The sequence below is a fragment of the Talpa europaea genome (genome assembly GCF_964194135.1).
Source record: "Talpa europaea genome assembly, chromosome: 10".
NCBI classification, from domain to species: domain Eukaryota; kingdom Metazoa; phylum Chordata; class Mammalia; order Eulipotyphla; family Talpidae; genus Talpa; species Talpa europaea.
This window is the reverse complement of record NC_140077.1, coordinates 96,944,148-96,960,524: the sequence shown is the minus strand read 5'-3', so window position 1 is coordinate 96,960,524 and position 16,377 is coordinate 96,944,148. Positions and strand designations below refer to the sequence as shown.

General features: G+C 35.4%; 1 protein-coding gene across 1 annotated transcript in view; it reads right to left on the bottom strand.

The window, feature by feature from the left end:
• Positions 1 to 16,377, bottom strand: part of PPP2R2A (protein phosphatase 2 regulatory subunit Balpha) — a gene marked incomplete at both ends in the record, with an annotated part of 67,446 nt that overhangs the window by 955 nt on the left and 50,114 nt on the right. The window contains 6 exons of the mRNA XM_084245828.1: positions 2,681 to 2,772; positions 5,211 to 5,380; positions 6,245 to 6,409; positions 8,816 to 8,993; positions 9,828 to 9,940; positions 11,536 to 11,701. Coding sequence (XP_084101954.1) covers positions 2,681 to 2,772; positions 5,211 to 5,380; positions 6,245 to 6,409; positions 8,816 to 8,993; positions 9,828 to 9,940; positions 11,536 to 11,701 — 884 coding nt within the window. The remainder of the gene's footprint in view (positions 1 to 2,680; positions 2,773 to 5,210; positions 5,381 to 6,244; positions 6,410 to 8,815; positions 8,994 to 9,827; positions 9,941 to 11,535; positions 11,702 to 16,377) is intronic.

The following is a 16,377-nucleotide window of genomic DNA, read 5'->3' as shown; positions in this document are numbered from 1 at the left end:
TGCTCAACATTTACTAAGTCTTTCCATTAAGCAAAAACTTCACTAGTTTGGAACTGTTAATTTGAAGTGGGTCTGATGCTACTACTGTAACATCTTTCCCATGTGGCTTAAATTTTTACTGTAAATGAGATTTTTAAGATAAAAAAATTTTTATCTTAAAGATTTTTATCTTAAAAATCTCATTTACAGTAAAAATTTAAGCCACATTTTTAAGATAAAAAATCTCATTTACAATATAAATAAACTGTGGAAAAGATGTGATAATTCTTAAAAATAAAACTGAGGGCCTTCCTGGTGGCACAGGGGTTAAAGTCTCAGCACTATCAAGCTATCACCAGCCACTATGGCATGAGTTGCATCCCCAGCCAGGGGTCTAACCCACATGGCGCAGCAGACCTTTCCTGTCTCATCCACTGCTCCCCCTCAGCAGTGTATTTCAGTAGATCCACCTGTTCAGTAGATCCACCCCATGCTGTCTCTGTTGAATCTTCTCATCCCCCACAAATCTGAGCTACAACCCCAGTTCTTTTATGCATAAATAAAATCTTAAGTAAATAAATTTAAATATTTATATATACACTATATAGCTCACATATTTAATTCTATTATCTATTCAATAATATCAATTCTCCCTAAAGACACTTAACATCATCATCAAAGTCAAGCTGGTACATGTACCCATAAGTAATGAAACTGTGTTTGTTTGAAAATGATTTATGTAATCCAGACTGGCAATCTCAGGAAATCTAAATTTCTGTCGCTTTAAGGGACTAAGACTGTCTATGGATATTTAGAAACCTTTAAAGGTGTTACAAGGCCAGCATTTCTGTGGTGGTCTTGCCAAAACAAATAACCTGAATGTATTCACAAGGAAATATTAAACACTCAAATCAAGGAACATTCTATAAAGTAAACGATTTGTGTTCTCCAAAAATGCCAAATTCACAAAAGATAAGTAAAGAATGAAGAACTGTTCCAGGTTAGAGTCTAAAGAGTTGACAACTAAATCTAACATATGCTTTAGATTGAATATTGGGCCAAATTTCCTTTCTCTGAAAGAAAGGACACAACTGTATATTGTGAGAAATGGTATACTGTAATGGGATCTGTGGATGAGATGGCAGTACCTCAGCAATGGCAATTTCTTTGCTTTAGCTATTTGTTCTATCATTATAATGAGTGTCCATCTTTTAGAAAATACTCATAAAAGAATTAGCATGATGTTTAGAGTCTACTCCCTACTGATTCACAGAACGAAAGTGTGTGTGTCTATCTGCATGTGCTTATGTAGATACATACAAAGAAAGCGAGAAGAGAGAATGATACAACAAAGAGCAAAAGGGAAACCTGGGTGAAGGCAAAATAATAGTTGTGTTACTACTGTAAATTTTCTCCAAGTTAAAAAATTATTTTCAAAAAAATGTTACTGTGGTGGGGACTGTGGGTGCCCACGTGGTGGGTGTGGCATGATAACACATGTGAAGAAGTGTGAACCTCTATCTCTGAATCATAGTGTTGTAAACCAAAGTTATCTTAACTAAAAAAAAAAAAAACAAACCTTTAAATGTTAGGGAAAAAATAACTTCTGATAATCAAACAAAACTTAAAACTATTAATAATATATTTAAGTGATATGAGGAAAAATTAGTTGTATAGTGCACCATGTCCTATTAGATAGTATTTCTTTCTCTTCAATTTTGCTAATTTCTATTTCGCTAGTTTTCCCTTTCTCCTAAGGTTTAGTATTGATACTTAAAAGTCAAAATTGGCTTATTTCTATCCTAGGTTCATTATGGCCAATCCAGTATTGGGCCTCAAGTTACAATCAGATAAAAATAATTGTTTTACAAGTTAAAATAAAAAAGGAAAATTAACAAGGTCTATTATCCTCTATAACAAATAATAACACCATGAAACTTGAATCATATCAAGATTTAGGATGTAACTATTATTGAATAAAGTGCCTCTAATTACTTACTATAAAGGCAAGTAAAAGTAATTCCAAAATTATACTTTTACTATCACCTATTCCATTAGAACATAGTAAATGGTAAATAACATTATCAACTAAAACACTGAAAGATTAAAGCATTTATCCTTGAAAATAATGGTATTCCTATGATGATATAGTGAAATAAAAAGTAAGTATGTAAAGGTAGTAAAAGGACAAAGTAAAAAAATACTATTGCAATGTTGGGGATGATAAAAAGCCTTACTACTCATTACCATTTCTATGAGGTATTAATGTAGTATCTGGAAAAGCTTATCATTCCAAATGGGATTCTCTATTGCTTAAATTACTTCTGAAAACAGTTTAATAGCAAAAAAACTGAAATTTCACCATTCTGTTAATGGGTCACCACTGTAATTTGCTTCATTTCTCATAAAAGGGAAAAAATCAAAGATATGTAAAAATCACTAACTTATGATATCCAGGGTATTTTGTGTATTTTCACAAGTAATAGTGAAATATAATGTTAACTTTTAACTGACAATATGGTATAAGATTATCAGTTTAAGTATTTCAAGGAAACTGTGAGTTGTAAAAATTAAGTTCAGATTTGTAATTTATGTCAATCTACTTTTAGTGAATGTGGCAACCATAGTAGTGAAATAGTAAATTTCGTTTCTGTAGTAAAATCCACATTTGAATCAGTAGGTTCAAATTAAAAGCAATTACCTGTCAGATCCATTCCAACAACATTCAAATTTGTCAAATATGCAGTCATTTTCATACAGTGAACAAAGTTTACTTCTGAGGTATTCATGCACCTGAGGGAAAAAATAAACATTATACAAATATTTAGTTTATGCCTCAAAATCTCCAATTAGGAAAATTATTTAATAAATCCATTATAAGAAACAAAAAAGATCCATCTAGACATATGCACATTTTTATTTTATTAACATTCAATTCTCTTTGCAGCAACAAAGGCATTTCATCCTTTTACAAACATGAGCCCCTCCTATGAATACAAGTTTTCCAACCGAGCTACAGAATAGTACCTTCTGGGCATGGTACATGCGGCCTTCATTACCTTGAAAGCATTTGTAAATGACATAGATAAAGAGATTAAAGAACATCATATCAATGTCTGAATATGCTAACATGGCTTTTTTTTTTTTTAATAAGATTTTACTTATTTTTGTGTACAGGAGCTAGGGTATAGGCCAGAGGTGGGTGTGTGTTAGAGAGAGAGAGAGAGAGATCCACCAGAGACAGAGTGAGGAGCAGAACAGGCAGACTGCCTGAAATACACTGCTAAGGGGAACAGCAGGTGAAACAGGAGGGGTCTGCTGCATCACGCGGGTCAGCTCCCTGGCCAGAGATTGGACTCAGGCATTTGCAGTGGGCTGTCAAAGTGATAGCACTGAGACTGACTTAATTCCTACGCCACCAGGAAGGCCGGCTATCATGGCTTTCAATCTATTAATTGCTAATAAAAAGTACAACATACAATATTGTGTTTACTTCCTTTTTAAATATCAATTTCCGAACATAAATAACTGAAGCCTGTATTTCCACAAGCACTTGTGTTATGCAGAGCATGATCAAGCTCTGGCAAATTGTGTTTACTGAAGCTATCATTTATAAATTTGCTATTACTTATTTATTATAACATCAAAAGCTATTAAAATGTACCTGTTTTTAAGGTATAATTCTACAATTACTAATACTTCACAAAGGGATAAATTAGAAATCAGTAAACTGGTATTTAAAGAGTATTCTGAAAAATGATACACTTCAATATTAAGTTCCAAGGGAAGTTCCTAAGTATTCACTTGTGATTGGAAGAAAAAAAGGAATCTCTAACTTATTACCTTTTATACTTAAAAAGATGCTTAAAAAGAAGTGATAGAAAAAGCAGGTACCTTCTAAATGCTTAGGATTCTCCACTTTTATGCAATGACCTAATGTCTTTTTAAGTGTCCATTTCAATGTTAAGAATAGTGGAATGATTCAGGCCATGTCAATATGACATTATGTGATGATTTGTTAATGGAGAGGAACTGCAACCCATGTGAAGTTAGGATCAAAAGTGAGCGTGAAAGGCAAAAAATCACTATGATCAAAAATATCTGTGAATCACACATAGCTTAAACAAATGCAACAAGAATAGTTGGATCTGTATGTGCTGCATTATTAAATTTATGTTTCTAGTCTCAGTCACTAATCCGATTCAGTATAGCAAAGAAAAACCCTGCAAATCAGGTAAAATTAAGTAACAATTCAGTAAAGTTTTGGAATGCACGTACGGGGTTTTTCACAGAACAATTTTAGAGTGTTATAGTTCAAATCAATAATTATAAGACGTGAGTGATGTGCTTGCTGGGGGTGAGGACCACTAGGCGATCAGAAAGTTAGCAGTTTCCCACACCAGATAGCAATTCCCAAAGACCTTTTGACTGGCTTTATAAGCTCATCTCCTTAGCAGCCAAATGGCAAAATGCCAGTCCATTTCACCCAGCATGCCAGTTAAATTCTAGTTCAACTACTGTAGCACATACTCCAACAGGGAAGCCTCTCTCTAATAGGACTGACCATTCGCCCCAATCCTTTTCTATCCCCCGCCTCCAGACCTTAATAGAGTGTGTTCTTCCTTCCTCACTTTATTTTTTTTTTTCTTTTATAGAGGCATGTTTTATTTTATTTATTTGTTTGTTCGTCTGTTTCGTTTATACATGCACTGGGTACAGTCAGAAGCGCGGGAGGGTGAGAGAATCCACCAGAGCCAGAGCAGGGAGCAGAGCAGGCAGAAGGACCGAAGGACACTGCTGAGGGGAGCAGCGGGCGGCAGGAGAGGTCTGCGCGCCATGTGGGACCCTCCTCTGGTGGCCGGGGAGCAGCCGGGAATTGAACCGGCACTGCAGAGGCTGCGGGCAGCTTCGCAACCCAGCGCTCAACCGCTGCGCCACCGGGGAGGCCCTTCCTTCCTCACTTTAAATGTAGATAGCAGCAGGGGGAAAAGTTGCCAATATTCAATCAAATTGGTAATAAAATCAACTTTAACCTCAAAACTGAACAGACAATAAAATTTATAAAAGTATATATAACCTTAACTTCAGGAAAAGCAACATATTCAAGGATCTGTGAAGGAAGAGACCTAATAGTGAACAGACACTGCATCTGTATTAACATACAAAATTTTTCTATAAATATGTAAAAGTAAATAGAATATATGTGCATTGAAAGAAATAACTGGAAATACCTGGTATGTTTCCACAGGTCTGTTTTCCATATTTAAGTCCCAAATTTTGACTGACAAATAGTCTCTAGTCATCATATATCGACCACTATGGCTGAATTTTACATCAGAAATAGAGGAGATGATTTCAGAAAAAAAAGACCTGTTACTGGGATCTTCTGGTTCTTCAAACACTAAAAACAAGAAAAGAACAAAACAAAGCAAAACAATTTGTATAATATTCTGACTTGGACAAATCATTTGCTCAAATAACCATTCACAAACTTTCTAACAGTGAACTAAAAATGACAGGCCAATAAAGAAGTGACGAACATCTGTCCAGCTGCATGAACATAATATCCCTGAAAGTTTCTTAAAAGAGACTGACTTCATACTGAGGTTGAAGATGAAGTATATATAGTACACTTGCAGAACCCTATGCTAATTTATTATAACTAGATTCACCCAGGACTTCTGATTTTCAAGTCACTAGCCAGATTGATAGATTTTGCATCTACCTCACTGACTTTGTACTGTCACAAGAAGACACACCCACCGCACCATCCAAATTCACACCATCATTTACATTTTCAGTGGCCAGGCAAAAATTTTTGATTAAGAGGCATATACCAACTTCATGACTTAGAAATAATTGGCATCATGAAGACAAGGATACTGTAATTCCTGTATTTTTTTTTTTAACCCAGTGCTTTAAGTCAAGGAAATCTAAGAAATCTTCCCAGGAAGCTTAAATTAGGGAGAAAAGCGAAAACGGCTGAATATGGAGTTAGAGAGCCCGACACCAAGTCCCCAAAGAATAGAGTGCTATAAAGGTATGTCCACTATTTCAACACACATGCCGTCTAAGAGCCTTCTATGTTTTTCCAGTAGAATAACCCAGGATGCCTCATGTGGCGTCAGCCCAATTACCGAAAAATACAGTAGATCCTGGGCACCGAGGTTTGGTACTTGTACAACTGTGTAAATGTAGTTACCATGTCTGAGTCAAGTTTCAAACAGAAAATGTTATCTTTTGAAAGAAATATGCAATTACTTACGTTTAGAATGCCTATCACAGAGGGCAGATGCCCTCATGTCACATAACCGAATAGTTCCTTTACTGCTGCTGTATACAAATGTGTTACAGCTATTTGGATGGAATTCTGCCGCTGTAATCACCTCTGTCAGCTCTTCCATGTTGGCAGGCTTGATATCCACAATATCTAGATAGCATTTCATTAAGGAATTGCCACTTAGAAAAATGGATGAAAATAAGCTTACATTTCTTAAAATCTAAAATTAATTCACAGACTTAAGCACAAGTATTAAATGTAAACTGCATTCTATTCCTTATGAGTATAAATTCCAGGATGATTAAAACTTTTAAAGCTTAAACAATATATATATTAGAAGAAAACATGGGCAAATTTAAAAAACTTCTTTAGAATATGGAGGTCCTTCTCTTTTGATACAAAGCTCAGAAGCATCAAGATTGATAAGCTTATCTTCCTAAATATTTTTTTAAAGATTTATTTATTCATGCACACAATAACCAGGGTACAGGCCAGATGTGTGGGAGGGTGAGAGGATTCACCAGAGACAGAGTGGGGAACAGAACAGGCAGACTGACTGAAATACACTGCTGAGGGGAGCAGCAGGCAAGACAAGAGAGGTCTGCCGTACCATGTGGGTATCTCGCCAGCTGGCTGTGATATAACCTATGCTACAGAGGCTGCAGACAGCTTCACAGCCGCACTCAATTGCCTGCGCCACTAGGGGAGGTCCTTATCTTCCTAAATATTAAGAGAACTCAGTGAACACTCCAAACATAACAGAACAAAAAATTCTTAATGGGGGCAAAAAGTGGGAAAGTACACAACAAATGAGGGGGCCAATTATTTCACATTAAAAAAAGGTGCTTCAGAAATGAGCAAAATAGGGCTTCCAGGGTGGTGTAGCGGGTTGAGCACTGCACTGTGAAGCTGTCCGCAGCCTCTGCAACACGGGTTCAATTCCTGGCTGGCCAGGGAGAAACCCACATGGCGCACAGACCTCTCCTGCCTTGCCTGCTGCACCCCTCAGCAGTGTCTTTGGTCCGCCTGCCTGTTCTGCTCCCCCGTCTCTGGTGAATTCTCTCACCCTCCTGCACCTCTGACTATATCCCAGTTCTTGTATAAATAAATCTTAAAAAAAAAAAAGCGCAAAATATTCAGTAAGAATAACTGCAAATCCAAAGAAAAAACTGTGGAAGAAAAATAAATGGTTGATGAAAAGTGGGAAAACGCTCACATCTACTCACGATTAAAAAAACTCAAGTTGAACAAAACTTTTCAACAAGAACTTTTCACTGAATAAACTGGTATAGAAAAACAGGATCTTTTATATACTATTGGTGAAGCATGAATTACTATAAAGTGCTGACATGTCAATGATTACCTATTCAGAAATCCACACTGCAGTAAAAGTTGCTAACAGTTATCAAGAAAATTTAAAATATACTTTACAATCTGTTTATATACATTTCTATATTTGTATGTGTATAATTTACGTGTAGGCAAGGTATATATGTTCACAAGTCACAAACATATGCACAGAAAAATTTCAGAAGGATAATACAAAGAAAATGGGGTTGGACTAGTCCAACCACTATGGAAAGCTGTGTGGAGGACCCTCAAATTACTGAAAATGGATCTACCATATGACCCAGCAATTCCACTCCTAGGAATCTATCCAAAGGACACAAAAACATTAATTTGAAAGGAAACCTGCACTTCTAAGTTTATTGCAGCACTATTTACAATAGCAAGTTATGGAGACCTAACTGCCCAATGACAGAGGAGTGGATTAAGGAGGAGTGGTGTATGTACACAATGGGATACTACTCAGTTATTTAAAAAAAAAAAAAAAAAAAAGAAAAGAAAAACAACAATTACTTTTGCCACTTGTGACAACATGAATGGAACTGGAAGGAATTATGCGAAATGAAGTCAGAAGGAGAAAGACAAACACCTGATGATTTCACTCATACATGAAATATAGAGAAACAAAAGTGACAAAACTAAACCAAAGCAAACCCTAGAAATACAACTGCAAAACTGAGGACACTACAGGAGGAGGAAGAACGGAGGGTGGGAACAAAGTAAGGAGAGGGCCCAATGGTCCATGAAGAACTATGGGTAAGTTTTGGTGGTAAGTGTGGTGTGGTGTGGTGATAAAACACTTGAGGAGCTGTGACCCTGTTCTCAGAAATCATATTCAGTACTGCCAATCAATATTACCGCAATTTACAAAAGGAATAAAAAGACCACTATCACACTACTTCATGATGTTGGGGTTTTTTTTTTTCCTTACACAAAACTCTACTATTAAAAAAAATTCAACTTTCATAGAACTACAATAGAGAATTCCTTTTAGTTCCAAAATCCAAATGTTAAATCAATACATTATGCCCTTTATCAAATAACATCCCCCAGTGTTAAAGTACTAATAAACAAAGCAAAAATAGCATAAAAATTCTAAGACATTATTAGAAAAAGGAATCAAAGTACATTAAGAAGAAATGAAAATAAATCCAGGAGGGACACAACATGTCTTATTTACCAAACACCACAAAGAAACCAAATGGATACTAAAACTCCTGTCTGTAATTTCCAGATGCCAAAGATTAATCCGCAAATCATCTGCAGATAAATATGTTTCATAATCACTATTAATAGAAATTGAGTTGATGTGATATGTATGAGCGTTGGCAAATATTCTTCGAGGACTGGCCTCAACCATTAGATCCATGGGCCTAAAGACTGGCACCTGTCAAAAAGACATGAGAAACAGCCATTACAAAATGTTTACTGTTTATAATAGCAGTTAAGGTTCATGACACTTAATTACTCCAGTTTTTGAGAGAACATAAAACAATGTAATATTACAAAGATATAATTTTAAAAAGCAAATGATGTCGATCCTTTAAAGTGTTGAAATGGGAAGCAGGAACATGAACAATCAGACCCTCTTGTACAGGTAACATTACTATTAGGATTCTCAACTAGTTTCAATCTTTTGTTGCTAGTTTCAATCTTTTGCTTGAAAACCTTACAAAGCTTTTTGTTGAAAATTTAAAGTGGTTAAAAAGGCAATTAGCCAAGAGCATTTATTTCTTGGTATGTTTTTTGGGGAAAAAAAATCCAAAAGGGCAGGTTTATTATAAAAGGGAGAGAAAAGTAAAGGACTTTTGCACAGACTAAAGCAGGCAGCCTTGGGAGGAGAGTGGCTCTGTTGCTTGCAAAGGGAGAAGGTTGGTGAAGAGAAACACCTGCATAGTCACAGGTGGGCAGGAGAGCTGCTCTCTTGGTACATTTTTTATTACACTAGAAGATCTGGTCTATTTCTCTGGTCTTCAAAGAAAATTAATTCTGAATCTTAATCCTGTTAGAGCTGACATTCAAACCAAAAGAAGGTGTTGGCACAATATAAAACACAGTCCCATGTTGAGTCCTTGTGTACTGCCCCTATCCACACTGAGACCTTTCTGAGGGGCAGATTATAATTATTCACATTCAAGTGTTGCGCAGGATCTAGATTATATAATATGAAATAGAATACACTATCCATCACAATTAGAATAACTTTTCCTTATGTACTTACTCGTAGTGTGGTAACTGTAGTAGGATCTCTGTACCTTCCATCTTCCTCTTTCAAGTTATACCCTTCTGGTCTTTTGTCCCTTTCACTAATTTTCCATAATTTTATTGTTTTATCTGGGGGGAAAAGAAAATCATCCCAAAAATAAAAAATTTAAAAGACCAGTATAAGTGGACAGGAGAACATTTTAAAGTATACTTAAACACATCGTTTCATAGCTCACCTCATAAGAGTCCAAGGATAAAGTCTCTTACCTGACTTAATAAAAAACAAATTTCCTAATATCAGGTAAGTAAAAAAAATCCACATAGAAATATACTACAAATATATTTCTATGTAAAATAAGTTATTCTACAAATAATAAATGCAGAATAACATTTAATGCAACTCATAATTCCATTTGATGTTAAAATCAAGTCACAACCAAGTCCTCAGCCTTTAAAGAAATAGTCACATACATGTCTATGCATACATACAAATATATATGAATTAGCTCAGCATTTACTTTTTTTAAAAAATTTTTAAAGATTTATTTATTTATTTATACTTTATTTATATAAGCACTGGGTACAGTCAGAAGCACGGGAGGGTGAGAGCAGAGTCAGAGCAGAGAGCAGAGCAGGCAGACTGATGAAGTTCACTGCTGAGGGGAGCAGCAGGTGGCAGGAGAGGTCTGCGCGCCATGTGGGACCGTCACCCGGTGGCCAGGGATCGAACCAGCACTGCAGAGGCTGCGGGCAGCTTCGCTAGCCAGCGCTCAACCGCTGTGCCACCGGGGAGGCCCATCAGCATTTACTTTTTAAAAGAGAACAAAGTCAGTGAAGATAGCTTATTATTCATAATAAAAATACAAGGAATATCTTTCTTGGTCCCAACACATTCTAGCAGATTCTATTAAAGACTCCACAAATTCTGTCTTAGACCTGGATATCTCTGTTTAAATCTACCTTTTCCCAGTTGCATTACAAATTCCTAATTACGGTACAGGGCCTAAAAAAACTGACCAATTAAAAGCATATATCCCCAAGTCCTTCAAGACAAAATTTCTAGATATCAAGAATATATAAAACAGCATTTTAAAAAATATATTTTTAAATATTTTTGATGTTTTTAAAAGTGATATATAAAACAGTCAATTTGAGTTTGTATCCTTACTAGACAGGGGTCAAGAAAGAACAGTGCTCTCCTACAAAGTATCCGTAAGTGGAGATCATCCTTTGAAAGAATATTTAGTATTTATACTTTGAAATTGTCCTTGTAGAGTTTGGAACACTTCAAAAAGAGGGGCAGAGAAATTAATATTTATTAGGCACTTAACCTGTACCCTGGGAGTTACAGCATTTACTACCTTTAACAACACTATAATTTTAAAGTTACTGGCTAGTTTGTGGATGAGGAAATTTCAACCCAGTAACCTGTCCAAGGCTACTAAGGCCCCAAAACAGCAGAAACAGAATCTAGTCATAATCTATTGTTTTTCACTACAAACTGGGTGTGCACTAAAAGAAAACTGAAACCTGAGAATCTCTTTGATACTAAAAGAGAATTAAAAATTGAAGACAGAAGAGTTTATTTTCTTTCTGAGGGAGAAATATTTCCAAATGCTTATTTGCAGAAAGCTTTTAACTAACATTCCTCTTTGAAAAAAGGATTATACTGAACAGGAGTTAGCTACATAGTGGACATGTGAAAAGAAAAAACATCCACTTACCATTGGTAGACAATAAAAACTGAGCAGCATTTTTCTGGGGTAACCACCTAATTTTGTTGATCTTTTCTTCTATTTCTAAACTTTTCAAGTAGTCAAACTCTGGTTCATGGCTCTGAAAGGTGCTGTAAACATTATATTCTCCTCTGCTATGAGACTGGATTTTGTTCTAAAATGGAAACAAAAATATTTGGACCATTGTTGAAAAAATATTTCCAAACAATCAAAAGTAATTAATTTTCAACAGACCTTACAAATTTTGGCCAATTCATCTACATCTTACATACAATTATTCATATCTTCCTCAACTTACAACAGGGTTAACTCCCATCATGTCTGAAATATTTTAAATCAAAAATACATTTAAAACTCCTGCCCTACTGAACATATAGCTTAGCCTAGTCTATCTTAAATATGCCCACCAAACACAATAGCCAACAGTTGGGTAATAAGACCTAACACAAAACCTATCTTGCAAATGTCAAATAGTGTATGTAATTTACTAAATGCTGCACTGTAAATGAAAAGGACTCCACCGCAGGTCAGCTGTTGACCACATGGCTGAACTGTCGAGCTGTGGCTGGCTGCCACGGCCCAGCATCACTCAAACATGTACTGCACGTCGGCAGCACAGGAAAAGATCAAAATTCAAAAGAAAATCTCTACTAAATATAGATCACATTAGCACCATTATAAAATCAAAAACTTAAGTCAAGGATTTTCTATTGTTTTTTTTTTTTTTTTGGAAAAAAAAAAAATCCGAGAAAGAAATAAAGGTTAATTGAAAGGGAAACTAAAATAAAAAACCTAGTGGTAAGTCAAATTCAATAGGAAAGAGATTAAAATAAGGATCAATTTAATTATTAACTTCTCGTTACATGTTAAGCAGTACAGAAATACTGAAAAAAATCTGGGCATCCATAATAAGGGAGCTTATCCAAAAAGTAAAGATTAAATAAGAAAAGCTTGTCAGAGACATCTGGCTGAGACACACCTTTCTCTGCCTACTTTATAGTCAATGCTCAGTCAGTTACTTAATATTATGTAATGTTTTCCTTCACTCCGGGTGCCTGCTTTTAGGTCATCTTACCGCTGGAGACTCCTTAAGAGAAGAGCTCTCCTAAACATGAAGACACTGTTGGGTGCTAACCCTCCTATCCCAAGACTACCGTTATAGAGCTCTATTATATATTATTGTCCACATTCAGCAATACCGCAAACCTCACCCCACAAATCCATCCATAACTTGCTTACCCTTCAAGTAAGAACCCTTCGGCTTCTTACGACTCTAACACACACTGATGATTTCTTTCATTGAGTACAAGTGAATATACCTTAAGTCACTAGCTAAAGAAACTGTGAACTTAAATAAAGTTTATTTAAATAAACTTAAAATAATAGTCATGTTCAGAATTTCACTTTTTAAACTACTACATGATTAAGAATCTTCCCATCAAAAACATTAAAAATCTAGTTCAGAGAAGAACCTATGGGAAAATAGTTTAAATGAAAGGTATTACTGATAGTCAAATATCTGAGTAAAAGTGAACTGTCAAATGAAATGTTTAAGAGTACACGATAATAAGCATAACCCATTAGAGCTAGCATTATTTCTCTTATCAAAATAAAATCTTAGTGAATCATCATCTTTAAAGCATGTTTTATTCCCCACCCCCAATAGCTTCATTATTTCAATTGATCCTTCATGGTTATAATTATATTTGGACCCTCTGATAGCAGCATGAATTATTATTGGATGGATTTGCCAACATTAAGAATGCAGAGCATACTGCAGTACTCCTCACTGGGGATATAGATAAGAATGAAATGCAGAACCTTAGTCTCAGTACCATACTCTTACATGCAATTAAAATAACTTAATCCATTAAATATATATACAATAAGCATCAATTTAGAATTCCATAAATCTTCCACCTGAAATTACTATCTTTGATAGGTTTGTCATTACACTCCCCAAGAAAACCACCAAAAAACCCCCAGCAATTCAATTTTTTAATATGAAAGCTGTGTTTCAAACTTAAACATACAATACTATGTATGTTAAGCCCAACGGGGATAGAGAAATTTAATAACACAATCTCTACCCTCATGTAATTTGTATATGTGAAACTTTAGTCAAAGTAAAAACTGATTTAAGGTCTATAATTCAGGTAAAGGATGAGCACACATTACATGCAAAAACTAGGTCTCTGTGGTTCATACTATATTTGACTCTAAGTAAAGAGAAGCACAAACATGTATTTTCTAAAACTGAAAAACTTCCTAAAATTTCAAGAATAACTACAAGGATCTAATCATGATTTATTATGTGATTCAGAAACAACATCATGGAAGTGTCTGGCAGTTCTAATGGCTTTCAAAATGCACTGTTTCTGAAAAGTCTATCTAAAAATGTTAAAGATGGCAGGCTGGGCTCGTGTATTAGCATCCATTTTCCACTGAAACAAATAGACAAGAACAACAGTAACAGCAGACGTGACAGCAATGGAAACAAACAGAAAAGACCATTAAACCCGATGCATGATTTAGCAAACTTCAGAGAGCTGGAGTCTTCAGCAGTGGGACTTTCCCTAAAACTTGGAGAGACGTGTTTGCATTAGAATGATTATGACCGTGTTGTCCTCTGCATGAACAAAGTAAGTGAGCAAATACGAAAAAAGGAAATATAACCCCATGTCTTCATCACTACTATAGAGTACTACTACATTACACCAATTGAACAAGAAGTCAAAGACTTCATTTTTGCTTTGAAAATGCCTATAATCAGAGAAACCGATACATTCAAAAATGCCTCCATTTGGGTTTTCTTAAAGTTTTTTCCTTAGTTTGCCTTTATGATTTCTAAGAGAAAATATATTTTTTTAACCATACAATCTATTTGTACAACATATTCTATAATGAATTTAGAAGTACTTTATCCCCAACACCTGTAATAAGCGCATGTACCACGCAGTCAATAAAGATTTTCTAAATAAGTAATAGTAACAGCAAATAAGAATAAAAGGTGGTGCTGGTGTGGTAAAGGGAGGTTGGAATTAAGCTGGTAGGTGGAGTATGGTGCAGAAATTAGAAGAAATGAGTTATAAGCACAGACAGCAAGGTAGATCTTGAAAATGTGCCTCAGTAAATAAATATGAGCTATGAGACATAGCATTCACCACATACATGAAAAAAACTACAAAAACGAAACTGCGTATTTTCAACATGGACACAAGAAAGAGAATCCAAAAATATTATCAAGCATACTATATCATGACCAGGTTTTAAAACAGAGTAGAGTGGTATTTGTACAAGCATTGACAAATATACCAAGGAATAAAAATAAATGGCCCAGAAACAGTCTGAATTAAAACAAAGGCAGTCTTGCTAAGCCAAGGTAATCTTTTTCACTAAATGCATTTTGGTCAATTGACTATCGTGTGTAATAAAACAAACCTTGACCCCCACTACCTCAAACCACCCTGTAAACTAAGTCCATGTGAGTCAGAAATATAAACGTTAATGTTCAGTAATTAGATTCAAGGATAACACTAAGAAAGCTTTCTGCAGTAATCAAAGTAATCTATTCCTTTGCTGTCCAATATGGTAGTCACTAAGTTACATCTGGTTATTGAAGACCTGAAATGTGACCATTATGACCAAGAAGTGAACTTTATATTTTATGTAATTTTAACTAAAATTTGAATAGCCACATGGAGCTAGAAATTATTAGCACGGTTCTATAAAAGACAACAGGAATAGGGCCTCCCTGGTGGCGCAAGGGGTTAAGCACGGCACTATGAAGCAAACCGCAGCATCTGCAGCACGAGTTCGATCCCTGGCCGGACAGGGAGCAACCCACATGGCGAAGCAGACCTCTCTTGTCTCGCCCGCTGCTCCCCTCAGCAGTGTGTTTCAGTCAGTCTGCCTGTTCTGTTTCCCACTCTGTCTCTGGTGGGTCCTCTCCTCCCCCCCCATCTCTGGCCTGTACCCAGTTCTTGTATGCATAAATAAACAAATCTTTAAAAAAAAAAAAAAGAAGACAACAGGAATAGAGGCAACAGGAGTAGAGATGTATTTCTTATATAGCACAGAAAAAGCAGGCAGTCTAAGGAAAACAAAAGTTGGAGGTGGATTGTATTAGTACTAATAACCACCATTAGGAAATATGAAAAGGCAAGACATAAAATGGAAGATTTTTTCCAACAAATAAAACTCTGTGTGTGTGTTCATATCCACATGACAGGCAACCCAAAGATAACATGTATAAATAAAAGATTTTATTTTAGTAGGCACTTGACAAAAGATGATATCCAATACACATAAAAGATATTCAACCGTGGTGTAATCAAGAGTGTACAGATTAAATTCACAGTAAGATAAAATCACAACCTCCAAAATGTTTGAAATTTTAAATAGACTGACAATACAAAGCATTGCTAAAAATGTGAAACAAAATTTGCATATTATTGTTCATGGCAGAATCACTTTTTACTGAGGTGTCTAACAACCAATACGCCTGCCATCTACAACATAATATAAATATGATATAGCAATACAGAAGACCATTATATAGCAATAAAAATGCACATACTTTATCTATATAAATATATACTAAGCAAAATGGTCAGAAACAACACTTACTGTTAAGTCTCCAATTATTACATGTTTTAAGCCTCTCAGTTAAACTGAGTGTTAGAAGACTGGCTTCTGGAGCATGAGTAACACCCCATTTCTTGACCCAGTAGATAATTACACAAGTGTGTTTCTTTTCTGATAAATCATGAAACTATACACTTTCATGATTCTATACACATTTCTACATGTATGATCTATTCTGGAAAA